The sequence below is a fragment of the Eretmochelys imbricata genome, chromosome 4, assembly GCF_965152235.1.
Source record: "Eretmochelys imbricata isolate rEreImb1 chromosome 4, rEreImb1.hap1, whole genome shotgun sequence".
NCBI classification, from domain to species: Eukaryota; Metazoa; Chordata; order Testudines; family Cheloniidae; genus Eretmochelys; species Eretmochelys imbricata.
In genome coordinates this window covers 111,248,060-111,271,468 of record NC_135575.1, presented here as the reverse complement: position 1 = coordinate 111,271,468, position 23,409 = coordinate 111,248,060, and the positions used below count along the sequence as shown (strand labels likewise).

Below are 23,409 nucleotides of genomic sequence, written 5' to 3'. Positions count from 1 at the left end.
CTTGGGGCTGAGGACAGCCAAGCCAACAAGGGAGGCTTATTCTCCTTCAATTTGGGGCAGTTATATTTCAGCTGCTCTGTAAAATTACAGTGGAAGCACCTTCTAGAGTCACCTGGTTTTTAAGGGTGGTTTGGGAGGTAGGATTCTGGGAGGGTGAATGCCCCACCCCCTGACCACTCTCCCTCTTCCCAGGGATAAAGCAGTGACCTTGCTTCCCATTAAACTTAAACCCCTCTGCCTCTGACTTATTAGTAATAGGTGCTATTTTACATAATAACTAGACATATTCAGGAACTGTTCCTGAGCAACCGAATCACACATTCCTTCAAAGCTTGAAATACCTTTCCCCCGACCCACTTATCCAGTAAATCTCTCATTTGGTTCACATAAACCATATTACTTAATCCAGCCCCTCTCAAGGCTTCTAATTTTTACTCTATACATTTCAGGTGTAATCTGAAACTGTTTCAAAGCCAATTCCTTAATTTACCATAAGTGGAACCATCACCCATTGGCATCTTACTGAATATGTCCAGAGCTCTCCCAGTCAACTTTGCAACCAAAGTGGTCATCTTCTGATCCTCAGGAATCACATGGAGCATACACAGCCTCTCAAAGGTGATTGAAATATTTAGCAATGTCACCAGACTCATTGTATGCTGGACACAACTGCTTCCGCTTGTGGATTTTTGGAGAAGTGGAGCCCCTTGTGGGGAGGGGAGGGGGTTCGGTCTCTTCCACTCCATTAGGGCCAGTTCATGCTTCTGAGCTTCCCTTTCCTAATCAGCTTCTAGCAGTCTCAGTTCCATGGCTCTCTGATGGCTGCTTTTTTGCTCATCAATTTCCATCTGTTTTAATTCCACCTGTCTGTGGTGTTATTTCTTCCTCTCCTCTGCCTGGAACTCTGCAGAGTTCCAGCTTTGCAACCGTTTCACTATTTTCACTCATCTTGCGGCTTTTCTACCTCTACTTCCTTGACTCTAAATAAGCAAACAGAAAACAACAAACCGGTAACTGCTTTGTCTGTTCTCCAGCCAACACACTTGAAACTCAGTTAAAATCACCACCAGTGTCTCACAACAATAAGCTTGCACATTACCCTGCTTGACTACGCCACTGTGATAGGTTAGACCCTCCTCCCCATTCTGAGATGCCACCTGATGTACTGGGGTTTCACTGAGCCCCTCCTGCTCCACCAGCCTGGATTCCCTCTCCCTGTTCTGCTGAATTAGGCTCTCCCGCCTCTTGCAGCACACACGCAGGTAGGGCCACGCCCAGCTGCAGACGCAGACTGAAGTCTGTGAGAGATTCACCCAGCACTCACATGGGGAAATAAACCCAAAATAATACTGTCTTGCATTGTACACAGCACAGGCTCATAAAAATTTGCCCTCTCCCTCAATGTGAAGAGAGAGATGCGCAACTTCTTAGCCCCAATTAGAAATTGCACAAACTGGGTTTAATAATAAACAAAACAAAAAAGGCAGATTTTAAGTGATTATAAGGGATAACAAACGAACAAACCATATTACTGAACAAATAAAACAAAACACGCATATTAAATTCAAGATCTCAAAGAGACTGGTTTCAAGAAGTAATTTCTCACCCTAAATGTTGTTTTAGGCAAGTTGCAGAGTTTCTGTAGCTTAGAGTTCCAATTATTTCTTCTTACAGACTGGACCTCTGTCTCAGTCTGAACTCATATCTGCCTTTCCCCTCAGGTTAGTTCCTTTGTCTCTTCAGGTATTTTCAGCACTTTCTTCTTGGGTAGGCAATGAAGGAGAGTCTAGATTAACCCCCTCCCCAGCCTTAAAAAGGATTTACCGAAGGCGGGAAACCTTTGTTTGATCCCCATCCCCTACAGAGGAAAAGTACCAACAGTGTCCTAGGTGGTATTTTGTATCAGGTGATCTTATCACCTGACCTTGCAATGTCAAAGCAACTATGAAACCAGGTTTATTTGCCATGACCACAGGAAGGAAGCCAGGCAGATGGGAGATCCACATCTTCAAGGACACATTGTCTTTTTCTAATGACCTATTAAGTCTGATTGCTTACTGTCTGGTGGGCGTTTCCCCAAGTACACACACAGTTGTAATTGTTACATAGTCAATATTCCTAACTTCAGGTACAGAAATGATACATGCATACAAATTGGATAATTACATTAATCAAACCATAACCTTTCCAATGATATCTTACATGAGCCATCTTGCATAAAGTATATCTTAGTTATGCCATATTCATATCATAACCATAATTCTATGAAGAATATGGGGTGTAAGTCACAGTGGGATCCTCAAATTGGGCGTTCCCCTGCCTATCTCACCTGTGTGGCCCATCCATCCAAATCAGAGGATGTATAAACTGAGGAGAAGATGGCGCTGCTTGCTGCCCCCCTTTATAACCTTAAGCCCAATGGTGGGAGTAACCACACAAGATGTAGGATAGCTGGGTTCAATTGCTCCTTCTGCCTGAGATGGAAAGAGATTGGCCCACCTGCCTGGAGAGTGTGCTAACCACTGGCATATAGACTACTCAGTTAGGGGTTGCTTTCAGTCTCAACTGTTGCATAAATAATTAGTCACTGGATCAGAGTGAAAGAGAATGATATGCTATCCCAATTGTCAGGGCACTCAGTGGGGCAGTGGACAGACTCATTATTCCAGTTCTCCTGCACCAGTGTATGAAGGCAGATGAAGCCATTCAGAGTAGCAAACAAGGGAATTTGGATCTGGAAGGAGTGAGTGAGAGAAAGGAGAGATTCAGAAGTGGCTATAGAGACAAATTATTATATATTTGGAAAAATCAATGTTTTGAACCAATTGGTTGGTTGTTTGATAAATTGCTACCTAGATTTCATACTAGTTACTTTTTGTGATGTTTTCGTGATATCCTATTTCACTGCTTGCTTTAATGAGACTTATTGTCATTCCAAAGGTCTCAAGATGATGTAAATGCAAGTGTACATAGAGAATATTACAATGTCAAAATGAAGCAAAGTCATTGCATTTCTATATATATGCTGTTATAGTGTCAAGATAAAATGAAAAGAAACCACATTGATCAATAAAGCAAAGTATCAGAAGTGATTAGATAAAATGCAAACAATGCATTATCTCTTATGAAGTTTTATTAATATTAAATGAAAATAACTGTAATATGGTGTTATGGCTGAGAATTTGAACTCCCAAATGTCAAGGCATGTAAAGCCATGATTTCCACAATATTTGTAACTCAGCCACACTGCATGTATCTGTTTATATCTATGCCTTAATATATAGATACAGTATTACCTACTTCATAATTTCTGTAGGAGTCATGCCTTTACATATTTTGGTTGCTCTGTTCAAATTCTCAACCATAACGTTACTTTAGTTTATTTGCAGTGAAGTTGCTCCTTGTTGAAAGATTTTCCACAATTTTATATAATAATAAATAGCAATCTTAATTTGTAGATTTCAAAGTACTTTACAGAGCTAGGTAAGTATTTCAATCTCAGTTTTGTAACTGAAGAAACACAGGCAGTGAAAGTGCAAAGTAACTTTCCGTAGGTCAAGGAGCAGATCAGTGGTAGAACTGGAAACAAAACTTTGGTTTCCTGATTCTGATCTAGTGCCCTAACCACTGACCTATATGGTGTGTGTGTGTGTGTGTGTGTGTATATATATGTATATATATAAAACTGAGATATAGATATTTATACACGCAACATGCATTTTAAAATAAACACTTGTTTGTTTCAGAGTGTGGAGGTCCAGATATTCACACTGTATAAGAATGTCTTCATCTTACTGTATTAAGAACAGTATGAAAAATCACATACTGCACCTGCATAATAGTTGAAAATTAAATATAAATTTTTTTATTTAAACATGTCAAAAGCACTTATCCTCTGTGAAGCAAGGTGGATGTTTAAACAGCATATTTTGGGGAGTTATTAGGTGTCTTTGACTAGAATAATTTGCCTATGGAAGGGTAGAAGAATCCCCATTTCTGAGTCTGAAAATAAACCTGGCAAAGGTATTAGAATATATATTGTAGGGTGCAATTCATCACAGGTGAGGGGATAAACAAGATATTATAAATCTTATCTTGAAGTTTGTATGATTATATAATTCTGTGCACAGAAAAATTTGAGTTGGAAAAATACCTTTTTTTACTCCTTCATGCTGGGATAATCAAAAACTAGACAAATGGAGTTTTGCAAAGAATATCTTTGGGAAGAAGAAATAAAAATAAAAGAGTTTCCATCTAAAGGGTAATTAAATTCTTCATATCTATAAATGCTTGAAAAGAAGGCTTACTTCTGCATACAATTTCCCTACAACAGTGTTACAATTAAATATGGTTTCTACTGATTATCCCCTGCTGGGAGGAATTTTTTGTTGTTGCACTACTTTATTTTGTAACAGTGAAGCCTTTAAAGATCATTTTTACGGTAATTTTATAGTCTACTCACAGTTTATGTATCCCTGGCTGTTAGTCAGCACATACACACAATGTGAAATTGGTTGGGAGCACCACAGAACCACTGAATACTCTTTTAAAGAAAAAAATTGGGTGGAAAAAATTATGGGAGAGAAATAAAATAAAGCTGGGGCAGAAGAGCTTAATAACTGGCATGAGAGGCATTTTCTGGTGTAGTGCTCAAGAGGTTAATGTGACATGTAAATTATGCTGCTGTATGTTACTCTAGGTCGCATCCAGAAAAAAGAAGGAACTGAGATGGCTGTTAAAAGCAAGAATCAGGGTCAAACGTTCATCTTACAATCTTTAATGGAAAGAATGCATGGAAATTTCCCCATCCAGTTGGTATTTGTTTCAGTCATTAGAAATAAGCCTCTAACTCTGGCATGTGATGTAGATGGCACACTTTGGACTGCCTTCCCAATGCCAACAGTTCTGCATAATGAAAAACCTGAAAATTAAATAAGTTTGTAAATCATAAATCTCTCCCTTCAATAAAGCATTATTTGCACTGCTACAGTTCTAGGTCTTGCCAGGTTTATTGGGGTTTGGGTGACGTTAGGCACTAAATGATTCAATCAAGGAACAAAGTTTAGAAATTAGTGGTTAGAGGTGTTTTGGGGGTGCTTTAATTAAGCAACAACAAAAAAGTCTTCAATTAAAAAAAGAAGGGGGTCAATTATAGTCCTTATAAGGCTTAATTGTTTGAATTCTTTAAAAATATAATCAAAGGATCAAGATATAGAAGTGTAATAACATACAGTACTTTGTATACTCAATTTATTACTAAGAAACTTCACAAGGGATGTTATGAAAAGCTTAAATATATGCAGAGAGAGTCTACACTTATAGAGAAGTAAATTTTTGCTGTTCTATATGAGGAATCCCAGTAAATAGCAGGGCTGCTTGAAAAAAAGTAGAGCCAGTACCACCTAAATGGACTAATACAGCCAAATTAATAAGAATCCTTGTGGTACAGCAGCTGATGCTTCCAAGCGGCCTTCAAGGTTATCCCCATGCACAGTATATTGCAGAAACCAGTCTAAAGATTACCATGGAATGAATAACTATAGCAAAGTCCAGAGCCAGAGATCTATCCCAAGTGTCTTATTTATATACAGAAAAGGGGGAAAGTGCTTTTGGCTTCTGATGCCACTTGAGACTTTAGTAGAAGGAATTCAGAAGCACTTACATGCTGTAGCCCTCTTCTGGTTGCAATGTTGTACTGTACAGCCCTATGTATCTTGGGTCATGAGTTTCAGAATGACTGCCTTTTTCAGATGTACTGCCCCAGCAGTTTAGCGCTGAAGTAAACCGTCCCCAGATTCTACATTCTGCCTTTGTCTCAACTTCTGTGGGTTTTGGAGGAGGCCCCTTGACTCTGGATTGTTTGCCTATCTGGTTCACAGAGCCAGAGTTTGGTCTTAGGGCATGGTACAAAGCCAATCTATTTCCTTGAACTTTTGCCAAGGGGTGAGAGGATTGGGTTAAATACTGCATCTGCATCCTGAGGCTTTTAAGATTGGGTTTATTTTATAAAACAATATAAAATAAGCTTATAAAATCCACCCTTCATTTTTATCCCTTTGGCTACAATGGAACCTTTCAGACTTCTTTTTGCTTATATTTTTTCACCTGCTACTGTCAACCAACCTTGCCAAGACTGGTGATTTGGCAAGTTCCACAAGCTAGGCCACACTTACCAGCACGCCCATCCTGGTTTCCCTCATCAACTTTAATTGTCCATGTTTTACAGTGTGCTGATATTGAGGAGAGTCCAGATGGGCAAACAGGGGACCCCTTGGACAACCAGGAAAGGTCACAATCTAGATAAACTCTAAGGCTGTTTGGGTGCAATATTACAATTATATCTCATCCACTCCACCCTCCCCTTACAATTTTTGCAAATGTCCCCAACCAGGCAGGCTTCCTCATAGGGTCCTGACCTGAGACTGCCTCTGTCTATCCCCATTTACAAGTGTTGGCTACTGTGACCACTCGCACATTATGAAAGCGTAATATTGAGAGATAGCATTGAAGCACCCATTGGAATTCTAGGCCCTGCTTCTCCAGAATAACAGTAGCACACGGTCTCACCTCCCTTCCCCTCTGACACCCATTATAATGTATGCAGTCAGTGATAGGTTTTTAAATGATGTAAACACATATTGCCTTGAGATTATAACAGCTTTATTTTTTAGCACTGACATTTTAAAAGGGATTATCACATTCCACAAACTTTTAAAACTAGAACCCTAATATTATAAGACCCAAGATTAAGGCTTTGATCATTTTCCTTGGGAAACTATTCCACACTAATACGTATCACTGCAAGAAAGGTATCCTGTTATTCAGTGTAATTTTCCCTTTCCTTTATTTCATCCTATTATTCTTACTTCTACTCCAGTGTACCACACTAAATAATGTCTCTCCCTCTTTTGTGTTTACACCCTTCAACTATTTGCAGACTGTTTCCTCTCCTTCAGCCTTAGTCATCACTTCACTAAGCTGTACATATTTGTCTCTTTTAAGCTTTCCTCATAAGTCATTCTTACCAGCCCAGATCATTTTTGTTGTTCTCTGAGCTCCATCCAATTTCTCAATGTCTTTCTGGAAATATCATGCCCAGAACAGAAGACAATGTTTGCATCAGAGCTGCATAGAGAGTGACTGTTGCCTCATTGCTCTGACAGGTGATGTATTTGTTTATGCAGTCTGATTTTGCAAGCTCATATCTAATTTATTGTTCACTATTAAATTCAACATTGTAAATTTAAATGCAGAACCTTTAATGCCTACCCAACCCACCCCTCCTCCGTATATTGTGCTAAACATCCTCTCATGTCCTCATGCACATAAGGACAAGCCACACTTCTCATTCACACCCATTAGCATACCAGCCTTAACTCTGCCCTCCTTCTCTTGTCCACGCTACACATGGGCAGAAGAACCCCACTCGTTCTAAATAACAGCTTGATACACATATGGCCAGCACCTCCCTCTGTGTGTGGACAATAGAGCCTCACAACAGTAGTCTTCCAGTGTAAGCAGGAGAACAACCTAGATTTTCCATACAGGCCACAAACCTACTTGCTCTGGCCTGGAGACCCTACCCCTGCTCACACTCCTGATAGTGAATCAGTCCTGAGCCTCGTAGACTTTAAGGTCAGAAGGGACCATTATGTTCATCTAGTCTGACCTCCTGCACAACGCAGGCCACAGAATCTCACCCACCCACTCCTGCAATAAACCTCTCACCTATGTCTGAGCTACTGAAGTCCTCAAATCATGGTTTAAAGACTTCAAGGGTACATCAGGGTAGGATGGGAGGAGATTTATATTGTTTTCCAAAATATCTTTGTCATGCCTGTATGCAACAAGTAGTGAAATTAGGTATGGCAATGAGGTAGAGGAGTAGAAGCAATGAGTTTCTCTTGAGTGTATATAAAGGGTGAATTGAATTACGTGAAGAAGCATATAGTTGTCAGTGAAACTTTTAATTGACCATTACATGACTGTGAGAATTGCACCATGTCAACTTAACTTTGTGTTAACACAATTTTTTCTTTTCTGTGGGAATTTATATGAAGATAGAAAAAAAATCAAACTGTGATCAAAGACAGAAATATGTCTGCAGGTCTTCACAAGCATTCACTTCCCTTCAAACTCTGTGTCTATCACCAGAGCTCACTTGTGCTTTTCATCTATTCTGCATCTTCGCCTTCTCTCAATTCTTATGGGTGTATAATATACATTATATATACTGTACAAGAACTGTAAACTGGAGATGGCAGTCTTCTGCTACATCCATTCCATATTCAGTTTTAGTCGTGGAAAGTCCACTTTAATTCTTTCAGCCCTAATCTACTGATTTTAAATCAGCTAAGCATGTGTACCTGTGAAGGTTGTAGTTGGAAAGAAAGCTTAAAATGATATGAAAAATGTCTTTACTTAAACAAAAAGCTTTTCCAGAACCTTAGTTTTATTAATAAACATGATGTTTATAAATTACTGTGTATATATATAAAGAACCCATCTAGCATAACATCAGTTCTATATGCAACAAAGGTTTCAACAACAAAGGCAAGTCTTGTTCTAATGCCAGAGAGACATCCCTCTTAGTCAGGGATAGATAGGAGATATGAACATGCTGCATGGTTGCTGTTTTTTCAGAAGTTTTAGCCCTACTCCAGAGGTGACCTCTCTTTCCCTCCTGCGGTGAGAAGTAGTTGACTCTGAGTACTGAACAGAGATTGCTAGTCTTGCAGAATTCTACTAATTGTGAGAGATTTTGCAGGAGCAGACTCCAAACACCCCAACTGGGCTGTATGAAGTCTGTTGGAGTAAAAGCCCTATTAACAAGTATAGCTGTTTTGTTCAACTAGTAATTTGTTTTACAGGTTTCCACTGCAACTGCTAAATGATTTCACTTTAAAGGATGCTGTGAAAGTTAATTAAAAACATTCATTAGGGTTTTAATAATTCCTTAGAGGCTTGCAACTCAAATCTGTTTTCATACCAAAAATGATTTTCCTCTTGCCTTCCTGCACTCCCTGGCTTATGGGATGTTATTGTAGGGTAACTAATGAGTGCTTCTGGAGTGCTAGCAAAGTTTTCGCCCCTTCCTTTTAGAAATAGTGCTTTAATATATTTGATTGCAGTGGAGGAAATAATTGTTCTAAAATCAAATTGATGCATGTAAAATAGATCTGTTATAAGGGGACAAAAAGATAATGTCAAGTTCTGAGTGTTATTTGTGACAGTGTCCCGTTTTCATATTACAGTGGGAAAAGATGTATGCCCTTAACCATTCAGTATAACCATTGAGATGTTATTTTCTCTACTTTTATCTTTTCAGAAATGCAAAGGAGGTATTCCATATTGTGCTTTTGCTAAATTTATCTGAAAATCTAGACAGAGGGAATGTAGTAAAATGAGAAACTGGGTGCCACTGAAACCTTTTCCCCAAAAGAACCCAATCATTTATCTACTCAGTTCAGACATATTTTATTAGCATGTTGTTTGCGTAATGTTGGTAGCATTGCAGGATTTTTTAAGTAATTGGGGGAGTTCTTTCCTCAGTTACACCAGTACAACTCTCTTGACTCCTCTGGAATTGTAAAGTGTAGTGGGTTGGCAGTCATCCCTCCCGGTCCCACAGGCTCAGATGGATGACACTCCACCGCATCCTGCACAGTGGTCAAAAGTCAATTAGCAAATCACCAATCTATAGCCCTGGCCCTTTGGGCGGGGTCTAGCAACGATCAGTCTTTAGCCTAGTCTCCTGGCTAGGATGGATAGCACATACAGTCCGTTGCTCTGGCCCTCTGGGCAGGGCGGAGCAAGGAGCAGGATTTAGCCTGGCCTCCAGGCTAGGGCAGATAACAAATGCAGTCAGGCTCAGCCCTCTGGGCAGGGCAGCACAATAGCAGTCTTTAGACCAGCTCCCTGGCTAGACAGACAGCAGACAAACACAGGCTGTTTGGCCTATGGTGGGTAGGCTGCCACCTCAGGGGTGGGGTTGGCAGCAGGGAGTAAAGGGACTTGGGCTCACCCTACTCCATCTTGTCCCAGCCCAGGGCCCTAACAGTGGTGGAAGGTTCTGCTACTGAATTAGCAGGGATCCCACTGAAACATGCTGACTTGCGCTCTGCCAGCAAAACTAAAGTCTGGTTTCCCTGGACTACTTCCTACCACAGTCCGCAGATAGGGCTTCGTAGTTCAAGGGTCCTCTGTCTCCTTGGCGTACTCGGCAACTGGCAGTCCCGGCAGCTTCTCAGGGAACTCACTGGACAGCAGTCATGGCAGCTGCTCCATGGGTAGGGGTTGTTGCAACTCGGTCCCTGCTCCGGGGGCCAGCAGCAAGGCGGGGGGGGGGGGTCTGTTTTTTCCCCTGGTTCTCGCCCCACTGAGTTGGAGACGTCACCTCTTATATTTCCTGTTCCACCTCTCTGCTTCCGGTGCGTGGGGTGGACCCTGCCTGGCTCTGGTGTACCCGAGGTAGGTGGTTTCTTGCCACCCAGTCCAGTACTTCTTCAGGTTTGCAATCAGCCTAGCAGCTCGCAGGTCCCAAAGAGCGGCTGCCACTTCTTTCAGATGGTCTTCTCAGTGGTGGCTGTACACCACTACATCATCTAAATAGGCCACAACTATGGGGCTTCAGAAGGCAGTCCATCAGCTGCTGGAACATCATGGGGGGCTCCATGAAGGTTGAAAGGCATCTGGGTGAATTAATATACCACAGTTGGGGTGGCAAACACATTCTTCTCTGTGGAGCAAGGGGAATCTGCCAGTAGCCCTTTGTGAGATCAAGAGTCGCGATGTACTGGGCCTCACCAAGCCAGTTGAGGAGTTCATTGATTCAGGGCATTGGGTAGGCATCGAACTTTGAGATCAAATTCACCCTCTGGAAGTCAATGCAGAATCAGAGGGTCCCACTGGGCTTCGGGACCAGCATGATGGGACTGTGCCACTCGCTCAAACCTCTAAATGACCCCTAGCTATACCATTGCCTAGACCTCCTTCTCCACAACCTCCTGCATCCATCATAGGAGAGGTAGCATGGTTTCCCAGACCACCTCTCCTGGGCTTGTCAGGACAGTGTGTTGGATGAGGGTAGTTTGGCCTGGTATGGCAGTAAAGGTCTTGGGAAAGGCCTTTCACAGATTGCAGGCTTGTTTTTGCTGCTCCGTTGTGAGGGCGTCCCCCTAATTGTGGTTCTTCAGGATCAGTTGTCTCGGGGACTTGCGGACCCAGATCCAATTTGGGGTCGGGGGGGGGGGGAGGGGGGAGAAATGAAGTAATCAGCAGCCTTTCTCGCTCGCACCATGACTTCAGGAGGTTCACCTGATAGATCTGTCTTTTTTCTGTCAGTCCAGTTGTCTAACCTCATATGTAATTGGGCCCATTTGGTGAATTACTTCATAGGGGCCTTGCCAGCAGGCCAGGAGTTTTGACTCCTCCAAGGGAAGCAGGAGGAGTACGCGGTTGCCAGGCTCGAAGGTGCAAATCCGGGCTCCCTGGTTGTAGGTCTGCTTTTGTGCTGCCTGGGCAGCTCACAGATTCTCGCCAGATCCCCAGCTCAGTTCAGGCACCCCTCTAATTGGAGGACATTCTGTAAGAGCTCCTGGACCAGTGACAGGGTGTGTTCCCAGGCTTCCCTCATTAGGTCTAACAGCCCTCAGGGTTGGCAACCATACAGCAGATCAAAGGGAGAGAACTTCATGGAGGACTGGGGCACCTCCCTAATGGCCAACAGTATGGGCAGGGATCAGCTGGTCCCACTGGCAGAGCTCCTGTGGGGGAAACATAAGGAGCATCTCCTTTGGCGTCCTGTTGAAGCATTTGACCAGCCCATCTGTCTATGGGGGCCATCGCTCCTCCAGGGCTGTGGCTGGGCAGGGGGCCAGCGACAAGGCAGAGGCATCCAACTCCTTCCCTGGTTCTCTCGCTCAACAGAGCTAGAGGCTCCGTCTCTTAGACTTCCTGTTCTGCCTCTCTGCATCCAGCATGAGAGAATCATAGAATCATAGAATATCAGGGTTGGAAGGGACCCCAGAAGGTCATCTATTCCAACCCCCTGCTCGAAGCAGGACCAATTCCCAGTTAAATCATCCCAGCCAGGGCTTTGTCAAGCCTGACCTTAAAAACTTCTAAGGAAGGAGATTCTACCACCTCCCTAGGTAACGCATTCCAGTGTTTCACCACCCTCTTAGTGAAAAAGTTTTTCCTAATATCCAATCTAAACCTCCCCCACTGCAACTTGAGACCATTACTCCTCGTTCTGTCATCTGCTACCATTGAGAACAGTCTAGAGCCATCCTCTTTGGAACCCCCTTTCAGGTAGTTGAAAGCAGCTATCAAATCCCCGTTCATTCTTCTCTTCTGCAGACTAAACAATCCCAGCTCCCTCAGCCTCTCCTCATAAGTCATGTGTTCTAGACCCCTAATCATTTTTGTTGCCCTTCGCTGGACTCTCTCCAATTTATCCACATCCTTCTTGTAGTGTGGGGCCCAAAACTGGACACAGTACTCCAGATGAGGCCTCACCAATGTCGAATAGAGGGGGACGATCACGTCCCTCGATCTGCTCGCTATGCCCCTACTTATACATCCCAAAATGCCATTGGCCCTCTTGGCAACAAGGGCACACTGCTGGCTCATATCCAGCTTCTCGTCCACTGTCACCCCTAGGTCCTTTTCCGCAGAACTGCTGCCTAGCCATTCGGCCCCTAGTCTGTAGCGGTGCATTGGATTCTTCCTTCCTAAGTGCAGGACCCTGCACTTATCCTTATTGAACCTCATCAGATTTCTTTTGGCCCAATCCTCCAATTTGTCTAGGTCCTTCTGTATCCTATCCCTCCCCTCCAGCATATCTACCACTCCTCCCAGTTTAGTATCATCCACAAATTTGCTGAGAGTGCAATCTACACCATCCTCCAGATCATTTATGAAGATATTGAACAAAACCAGCCCCAGGACTGACCCCTGGGGCACTCCACTTGACACCGGCTGCCAACTAGACACGGAGCCATTGATCACTACCCGTTGAGCCCGACAATCTAGCCAGCTTTCTACCCACCTAATAGTGCATTCATCCAGCCCATACTTCCTTAACTTGCTGACAAGAATACTGTGGGAGACCATGTCAAAAGCTTTGCTAAAGTCAAGAAACAATACATCCACTGCTTTTCCTTCATCCACAGAACCAGTAATCTCATCATAAAAGGCGATTAGATTAGTCAGGCATGACCTTCCCTTGGTGAATCCATGCTGGCTGTTCCTGATCACTTTCCTCTCATGCAAGTGCTTCAGGATTGATTCTTTGAGGACCTGCTCCATGATTTTTCCGGGGACTGAGGTGAGGCTGACTGGCCTGTAGTTCCCAGGATCCTCCTTCTTCCCTTTTTTAAAGATTGGCACTACATTAGCCTTTTTCCAGTCATCCGGGACTTCCCCCGTTCGCCACGAGTTTTCAAAGATAATGGCCAATGGCTCTGCAATCACAACCGCCAATTCCTTCAGCACTCTCGGATGCAACTCGTCCGGCCCCATGGACTTATGCACATCCAGCTTTTCTAAATAGTCCCTAACCACCTCTATCTCCACAGAGGGCTGGCCATCTCTTCCCCATTTTGTGATGCCCAGCGCAGCAGTCTGGGAGCTGACCTTGTTAGTGAAGACAGAGGCAAAAAAAGCATTGCGTACATTAGCTTTTTCCACGTCCTCTGTCACTAGGTTGCCTCCCTCATTCAGTAAGGGGCCCACACTTTCCTTGGCTTTCTTCTTGTTGCCAACATACCTGAAGAAACCCGTCTTGTTACTCTTGACATCTCTTGCTAACTGCAGCTCCAGGTGCGATTTGGCCCTCCTGATATCATTCCTACATGCCCGAGCAGTATTTTTATACTCTTCCCTGGTCATATGTCCAACCTTCCACTTCTTGTAAGCTTCTTTTTTATGTTTAAGATCCGCTAGGATTTCACCATTAAGCCAAGCTGGTCGCCTGCCATATTTACTATTCTTTCGACTCATCGGGATGGTTTGTCCCTGTAACCTCAACAGGGATTCCTTGAAATACAGTTAGCTCTCCTGGACTCCTTTCCCCTTCATGTTAGTCCCCCAGGGGATCCTGGCCATCCGTTCCCTGAGGGAGTCGAAGTCTGCTTTCCTGAAGTCCAGGGTCCGTATCCTGCTGCTTACCTTTCTTCCCTGCGTCAGGATCCTGAACTCAACCAACTCATGGTCACTGCCTCCCAGATTCCCATCCACTTTTGCTTCCCCCACTAATAAGAGGGTGGGCCCGGCCTGGGTCCGCCCAAAGGGGGCAGAAAGTGATCCCTCCCTCAGGCTCAGAGGCAGGCCACACGGCCTCACTACACACAGGTATAATGGGGGCAGAACTTGGCTCTTTAACTTTTTTCAGACTGGGTTCACTGATTTTGAAGCCACTTGAATGATAACGTTAGGAAAAAGTTGTGGCCTGCAGATCTCTGACATGACACGTGAAAATCTCCTTCCTTAGAAGTTTTTAAGGTCAGGCTTGACAAAGCCCTGGCTGTGATGATTTAATTGGGGACTGGTCCTGCTTTGAGCAGGGGGTTGGACTAGATGACCTCCTGAGGTCCCTTCCAACCCTGATATTCTATGATTCTATGATTCTATGAAAATCTGGCCCCATTGAAGTAATGGGTATTTTGCCATTACCTTCAGTATGACCAGAACTTAACTCCAGGTGAATATAAAATCTATTCAATAGTTATGCTATATTTTCCATCTGTGCCTCACAAATGGAAATAAATATCTTTTGACTCTCAGTAAGTGTCCAGCATTTTGAACTTTCCTACATACTTGCCTCTGGCGGTATTTATTGTTTCCTTCAAGGGGCAGACAAACCTATTTCAAATGTTTAGATGTTCGTTAGCGTTACAATCATCATTCTATTGGGGCTATTTTTGCCTGTGACGCCCTTTTGCTGGCAAGCCAGATTTAACTTTCAACCAATGTTTCCTGAATGTAAATTTCTTCTTGAATCTTTTCTCTGTACTTTTTAGTTCACTTTATTGAATGCATAAGTGTCAGCCATGATTACTGCTGATCTAACTCTATTGTTCAAGTTAAAAGTTTTCCCAGGCATAGATTGGCTTAATTTTATAACTCTGGCCAGGTATGTTGAGATATAATCACGTACATGAGCATTAAATTAATGTTTCTCATTCTCTTGCTTAACAAACATCTATTTAAATCAATATATATCATTTGCCTGTACACTTGATTTCTACTTTTCCATTGCTGCATGACTGAATTATTTTTCTGGCCAGTGAGAGAGATTTTGTATACAATAATGTTCTAGTCCCCAAAGTTTTGAAGGAGAAACATATTTCATAGTTTCCACTTTGCATTCTACAAGGAATTTTATTTTCCAAACAAGTTCTGATTGCAGATTAAAGAATACTGCAAACCTGAAAGTATTCTCATTGGTTTATGCACGTGCAACTTCTCCAATTAAATCTTCAATGCAGAAGGATCCTGATTAGGCATCATGTAGTGTTGTTCAGGTGTTAGTAATAGCACCTTAAAAAGCTGTGAGTAGCTGTGAAGGCACTCTAAATTAGGGCTACCTTAAGTTGCTGTATATAAAAAAAAGGCATTAAAAATCCATCAAATGTCACAGAAAGCAGACATCCAAACTTGTCCTTTTTGGGAGCATTTCAGCAGCCAGCCTATTCCCTTTCCTTTCCCCCACCAGTTAACCCTCAGTACTGGAGGTATATTTCTGCTCGTCGTCTCTGACATTGAATGTTGCCTAGTTGGAGCTTGAGGTCACAGTCCTTACAGCAAGTGTAGTGGGGGAAGCAAAAGTGGATGGGAATCTGGGAGGCAGTGACCATGAGTTGGTTGAGTTCAGGATCCTGACACAGGGAAGAAAGGTAAGCAGCAGGATACGGACCCTGGACTTCAGGAAAGCAGACTTCGACTCCCTCAGGGAACGGATGGCCAGGATCCCCTGGGGGACTAACATGAAGGGGAAAGGAGTCCAGGAGAGCTGGCTGTATTTCAAGGAATCCCTGTTGAGGTTACAGGGACAAACCATCCCGATGTGTCGAAAGAATAGTAAATATGGCAGGCGACCAGCTTGGCTTAATGGTGAAATCCTAGCGGATCTTAAACATAAAAAAGAAGCTTACAAGAAGTGGAAGGTTGGACATATGACTAGGGAAGAGTATAAAAATATTGCTCGGGCATGTAGGAATGATATCAGGAGGGCCAAATCGCACCTGGAGCTGCAGTTAGCAAGAGATGTCAAGAGTAACAAGAAGGGTTTCTTCAGGTATGTTGGCAACAAGAAGAAAGCCAAGGAAAGTGTGGGCCCCTTACTGAATGAGGGAGGCAACCTAGTGACAGAGGATATGGAAAAAGCTAATGTACTCAATGCTTTTTTTGTCTCTGTCTTCACGAACAAGGTCAGCTCCCAGACTGCTGCGCTGGGCATCACAACATGGGGAATAGATGGCCAGCCCTCTGTGGAGAAAGAGGTGGTTAGGGACTATTTAGAAAAGCTGGATGTGAACAAGTCCATGGGGCTGGACGAGTTGCATCCAAGAGTTCTAAAGGAATTGGCAGCTGTGATTGCAGAGCCATTGGCCATTATCTTTGAAAACTCGTGGCGAACAGGGGAAGTCCCGGATGACTGGAAAAAGGCTAATGTAGTGCCAATCTTTAAAAAAGGGAAGAAGGAGGATCCTGGGAACTACAGGCCAGTCAGCCTCACCTCAGTCCCCGGAAAAATCATGGAGTAGGTCCTCAAAGAATCAATCCTGAAGCACTTGCATGAGAGGAAAGTGATCAGGAACAGCCAGCATGGATTCACCAAGGGAAGGTCATGCCTGACTAATCTAATCGCCTTTTATGATGAGATTACTGGTTCTGTGGATGAAGGGAAAGCAGTGGATGTATTGTTTCTTGACTTTAGCAAAGCTTTTGACACGGTCTCCCACAATATTCTTGTCAGCAAGTTAAGGAAGTATGGGCTGGATGAATGCACTATAAGGTGGGTAGAAAGTTGGCTAGATTGTCGGGCTCAGCGGGTAGTGATCAATGGCTCCATGTCTACTTGGCAGCCGGTGTCAAGTGGAGTGCCCCAGGGGTCGGTCCTGGGGCCGGTTTTGTTCAATATCTTCATAAATGATCTGGAGGATGGTGTGGATTGCACTCTCAGCAAATTTGCGGATGATACTAAACTGGGAGGAGTGGTAGATACGCTGGAGGGCAGGGATAGGATACAGAGGGACCTAGACAAATTGGAGGATTGGGCCAAAAGAAATCTGATGAGGTTCAATAAGGATAAGTGCAGGGTCCTGCACTTAGGACAGAAGAACCCAATGCACAGCTACAGACTAGGGACCGTATGGCTAGGCAGCAGTTCTGCGGAAAAGGACCTAGGGGTGACAGTGGACGAGAAGCTGGATATGAGTCAGCAGTGTGCCCTTGTTGCCAAGAAGGCCAATGGCATTTTGGGATGTATAAGTAGGGGCATAGAGAGCAGATCGAGGGACGTGATCGTTCCCCTCTATTCGACATTGGTGAGGCCTCATCTGGAGTACTGTGTCCAGTTTTGGGTCCCACACTACAAGAAGGATGTGGATAAATTGGAGAGAGTCCAGCGAAGAGCAACAAAAATGATTAGGGGTCTGGAACACATGACTTATGAGGAGAGGCTGAGGGAACTGGGATTGTTTAGTCTGCAGAAGAGAAGAATGAAGGGGGATTTGATAGCTGCTTTCAACTACCTGAAAGGGGGTTCTAGACTATTCTCAGTGGTAGAAGAGGACAGGACAAGGAGTAATGGTCTCAAGTTGCAGTGGGGGAGGTTTAGGTTGGATATTAGGAAAAACTTTTTCACTAGGAGGGTGGTGAAACACTGGAATGCGTTACCTAGGGAGGTGGTAGAATCTCCTTCCTTAGAAGTTTTTAAGGTCAGGCTTGACAAAGCCCTGGCTGGGATGATTTAATTGGGGATTGGTCCTGCTTTGAGCAGGGGGTTGGACTAAGATGACCTCCTGAGGTCCCTTCCAACCCTGATATTCTATGATTCTATGATTCTAAGTGACTGCATGAATTTCTTGCCAGTCATCGGTTCTGGGTCTTCGCTATTCTGGCAGCACATGAGAATGCCTGGAGCACTTTCACTGATTGCCAGTTAAGCCCCTAAACTGATAAAAGCTGGAGAATTCAAATAAACAGGTTTATTGCATTGCATCCAATGTTGTCCCCTACTCTTTCTCTTATTAATATTCTGAGTAGTTCATTGAAACTGGCTGCTTCCATACTCACAGATCTTTTGCTTGTCTTTCTGCAGACATTAGATGCTATAAAGTTGTCAGTCTCAGAATAACACTTTAAAAATGCTATTCTTCAGGTATTCCCTGGTACTTCTCATTAACCCCGTTGATTGATGCTTATGTGTTTAACTTCACTGTACCGCCTGTAACAGGAAACAGGAGGCAGAGGAAAATGTAAAATGTTTGTCAATAATGGCATTTGAAATCTACTTTGAACAACCAGCCGCAGATTTTAAGTGCTTCAATTCTGTGGGACACGGAGAGTTGGTGTATTAGGGAACTGGTAAATTGATATGGGCCCAGATCCACAAATATCATGGCTACATCAGTTTATATTAAGAAGTCTTTCTTTGTAATCATAGGTTTCAGAGTAACAGCCGTGTTAGTCTGTATTCGCAAAAAGAAAAGGAGTACTTGTGGCATCTTAGAGACTAACCAATTTATTTGAGCATAAGCTTTCGTGAGCTCACAAGTACTCCTTTTCTTTTTGTAATCATAAGGGCTGAAGCCTTATTTCTTAAATAATCGGTTTCATTCTGCAGAATCTGAATCTGTTTTGGAGAACTAGCTAAAGACATCAAGTGAACTGGAACTAGCCTGCAGACTGGGAGTTTGACATCCAGGTTAAGATTGTTAGTGATGTCATTCTTACAGGAGAAGAATCAGTGATTAGCACAGAATGCAGCATGCAAAAAGAAATCCTATAGCACATTCACGAAGACACGAACTAAGCAAAATCAAAGCCCAATAAATCCTTTACTAGCCTGGTATGAACACACACATTTCTGATATTGTTTTGAAGTATTAATTGTGTCAAATGTATTATCACATTGGCTCAAAGAATAGTTATATACTGAACAAGTACAACCACATTATTTTTTCAGATATGGTCCCCAAAAGACCTTAGCAAAATATATAAACAAAACTCACAGACTTGATGGGAGCCGATGGAGGGATTTGAGGAATGTGGTTTATTATATAGTTGGAGCAGAAACAATGGTTAGATTGAAAAAGGAGTGGAGGATGAAGGAGATTGAAGAGAGGAGTTTACAGTGGTTCAGGTGAGAGGGAGAGAACTAAGAGGTGAAGCAAAGTTTAAGCAGTGGGGAGGGAGAGGAAGGGAAAGAGGCTAGAAGTGTTGTAGAGAAAGAAGTGATAAGATTTGGTGAGACCCTGGAAGTGAAGAGAAAAGCATGAGGAGAAGACAAATTACCCCAAGGTTGCAAGCTTCAGTTATTTGGAGAGTAGTTGTCAATAATAGGTAAAGCTGGAAGCAGAGACTACATAATCATTTTTAGCCATATAACATTGCAGGAAGTGGTGGGAAGTTCAGGAGAAGATATCACAGAGACATGTGATATAAGCCTGGACAAATGTCAGGGGTGGAGAAGTAAATTTAAGAGTCATTAGCCTGTGGAGATAAGAGAGATTGTGGGAACAGACAAGGGCACCCAAGGGATGACTGTAGAGAGGAATGATGACAGAGCATGGGAAATGCCAGCAGAGACAGGAAGGGAAGGAGAGGATCCATTAATAGTAATACGGAAGGAATTGTCAGCTAGGTAAAGAAGCAAGTAGTCAGTGTCGCAGAAATCCAAAGATGAGAGGCTCTTGTGGAGAGGTAGGTGGCTTATGGTGTCAAAGGTAGCAGAGCTATCAAGGAAAAATGAGTACAGAGAAGTGACCCTACAAGGAATAGACAGTTAATGTGAAAAATGACAAGACAAATTAGATACTTGGCAGTACACCTAAAGGATCTCCTTCAGCTATTGTGGCCACCCACATTGGCAGAGTAATTAGCACAACTTCCAGTTATGGTGATTAATGGTATAATGGGGGCAGAGAGATCTATGTCTATTTATATCGTGCCTGACATCATAATATCTAGACAGCACAGCAAAGATTAAAAGAGGCAGTTGCTATCCAGTCGTGGTCTGTTCTCTCCTAACGTGCTTAGATGAGTCCAGTGTAAAAAGATATCCAAGGTGAGCAAAAGCTTGTCAGCCCTGTCAAAACTGGAAAAGGCCTTTGTAAAGAGACGTGTCTTGTCCTGTGCTCTAAAGGTGGCGAGAGACAAATTAATCATAATTGTTAGAAGTATGAGGTATTTGTATTTTGAAACTGCAGCGAAAATACCCTTTATTGAACTTTGGGAGGAACTATCATTTACCAAAAAAACCGAAGTCTTTTATGGTCTGTGCAGTATAGAGAGAGTGCACAGTTTAACTAGGAATGTTGGGAAATCGTGCTCAAGGCTTAGAAATAATGAGCTCCTAATGTGTTTTCTAATCAAAGTATCGGCATGAAATTCACTATTTGGAGAATGTCCTATTATCAAGGCAGCAGTGTATCAAAAGTTCACCATAGATATTATTTTTGTCTCTCATCTTTTTATTTGACGTGTCTTCTTCTCCCCCTCCCTTTTAATAGTTTTAAGTCAAAAGCACTAAAAACACAAGAAGAGTGGTGCTTATCCCATTTGTTCCAGCTTCCTTGGACCAACAGCCATCCCTGTCAGTCTGAGTTATCTTTGTGTGCAAAGCTGTTTTGAGCAGAGATTTCATACACAAGTTCCCCCCCACTCCCCATCCAAGGTTTAGGTACCTCATAAATCAAATTGACAAGTCACGTGATGATGTTTCGTTCCCTAATTTGTCTACTGGATGCAGAAAGACATGTACAGTAGGTTCCTCAGTGGTTTATTTCCTAACAATAGCACAGCATTGTGTAGTTCAGAGACTATGTCCGACTCCTTTTGGACTGTACCTAAGCAATTCTATACCTAAATATTTTTCTGTGACAAGAAGCAGAGGCATGTTCCCACCATTGCTTCTGAATATTCATGGCTGCTGTGGAACTAGTGGCAATTTAAAAGAGAACTTTTTCCTGTCCTTCCTTTGCTTTACAGGAGAAACAGCATTTATTGTTGATACACTGATTTTCTGTTACATTTTGTTCAAAAATTATGCAAATGTATAATTAGTGACACACACAATTATGGTTCCAGGAATACAGAAGAAAGAAGCAGATTAGTTTTGTTTTATCTTCCCAGTTAAACCAATCAAAGGAATCCAGGTTTTCGTAAACTTAATTTTTGCTCTTTTTGATTTATCCAAGTTATATGTGCATTATCAATTTTCATGCAATTGCACTTCATATTTTATTCAAGGAAACCACCAGCTAGTCAGACAAACTATCACTTGATTATTTTTTCAACCTTTTTCTCTCTCGTATGTCCCTGCATCATGTACAACTGCAGCAGAGGTCAGTCAAACAATAAATGGTAACATTAGCTTTAGTTCAGGAAATATGTATGTTGCATATGGAAGAATTTGGGATTTAAAATATTGTTTCAAAAGTAAATGTTGCACATTATTTTCCTGCTATTGTATGTTATGTGATCACGTCTGTGTGCAAGTGGGCAACTGTACTCGACATGGCACATATACTGTATGGAATTAGAGAACACTTTTAAACCCAGTCTCTAAATCAATGAGTCACTTCTGAGGGGTTGGAGGTCTTAGCTCTGAAAAGAGGAAAGAGCATGGCGTATGTTCTAGGTTTCAGGATTTTGTTTTATAAGGAATTGTTTGAAGAATATTTTTCACTTTCTTAGCCTTTCTATTTTAAGAAGTTAAGACCTTTTAAATAGTGAAGGTCTACACTAGGTATTGTCTTGTATTCACCTTTGAGCTAGCTTGGTAGAATGCAGCCAAAGAAGCTCCTATTGTCTTGTTAATAGAGAGTTCCACGTAAAGTCAACTCTCCTTTTTGTAGTTTAGTGAGTTGTAGTGGCTATGAAGGTGTGAGACTGACAGCACTGTATAGGACCAAACACTGAACAGTAAAACACTGTCATATCCAGCTCTGCTAATGCTTCTCTTTACCTTACTGCCTGGATGCTCCAGAAAAGTAAAAGCAGACCAGTTCTCTGAGCTACTACCCTGGCAAAGAATATATCTTTTCATGGACTGTCAGTATTGATATTGACATTGTTTTTGCCATAGCAGGTACTGTTAAAAGTGGAATATAAAAAAAATCAGTTAATCACAAGCTATATATGTGCTACATTTGTAAGGTTACATTTGTTGTGTTAATTTCAGCCATCTCTCTTGATGATGTCCACCTTAAAGGATATTTTGTGTGGTCCCTCCTTGACAACTTTGAATGGACTTGTGGATACAGCTGTCGATTTGGACTTTTCCATGTTGACTTTGAAAACCCAGCTCTCCCTCGTGTTCCTTACCGATCAGCAATAGAATATGCCAAAGTTATCTCCAACAATGGACTAACAAAATCAACTGAAGAGCTGTGATGATCTGCCTTTTGGTTTCTAAAAGCTGTCTCCTTCCTAAGAAACCATATGTGGTAAAATAAAAATATATATTTTAGAAAATGATGACTAGTCTGTGTTTTTATATAATAATTAAACTGACAGGTTCAGTTAGGAATACATGATTTTCCTTGTTGTGTAAGGAGGGAGGAAGTAAAATAACTGGCAAGTTACTTTGTAGTGGATTTGGCAACTGTGATTTCAACTGTATGTTTAAAGGAACACTGTCAACTTGAAATCTAATTATTTTAAATGTGAGCTACTACTAGTTTCAACTGCCTGTGACTTTTCTGCCAGCTCTTGTAATTTTACAGCCACCTTCTCCTGTGTTCATATTCTTTTTTTTCTCCTGAGGCTGCATGAAAGCCCCAAACAAGCAGAAGAAAAGGATTATAGTGAAAACGATTATACAGAAAGTGTTGACAAATGAAGAAAGCAAATCAACACAAATATAGGATTTAACACACACACACACACATCCCTTCTAATTCTTTCAGTTTGAGAAATGTTATAAATATAATTACTGTCCCCAAGCTCTCCAAAGGAGAAGGGGAAGCAGTGTGGGAATTGCACCCCGGAAGGACCTCTCTGAAGTGCAGTGCCTCCAGGGGTGGCACAGGTTCCGGAGCAAGCCTTGTGCAGGGCTGTGCCAAAAGGCACAGTTTGGGCCAGTGTAGATAAAAAGTTGTCAGAAATGTGAATCTTGAACTTGATGGGATCTCTTTAAAATGTGTTCACATGGCTTTGAAAATTTTGTCAGTATAC

At 42.4% G+C, this 23,409-nt stretch overlaps 1 protein-coding gene across 3 annotated transcripts in view; it reads left to right on the top strand.

Moving 5' to 3' along the window:
• The window catches only part of LOC144264241 (cytosolic beta-glucosidase-like), a 91,797-nt gene extending 68,863 nt beyond the window's left edge, over nt 1-22,934 (top strand). For 2 of the 3 annotated variants that reach the window (XM_077815800.1, XM_077815801.1), the window contains one exon: nt 22,415-22,934. In XM_077815800.1, the coding sequence (XP_077671926.1) occupies nt 22,415-22,626 (212 nt within the window). In that variant the 3' untranslated portion in view covers nt 22,627-22,934. Of the gene's footprint in view, nt 1-449; nt 593-22,414 lie in introns of those variants that run through there. The other variant, XM_077815802.1, reaches the window with a different exon arrangement.
• Nucleotides 22,935-23,409: the final 475 nt, after the last annotated feature.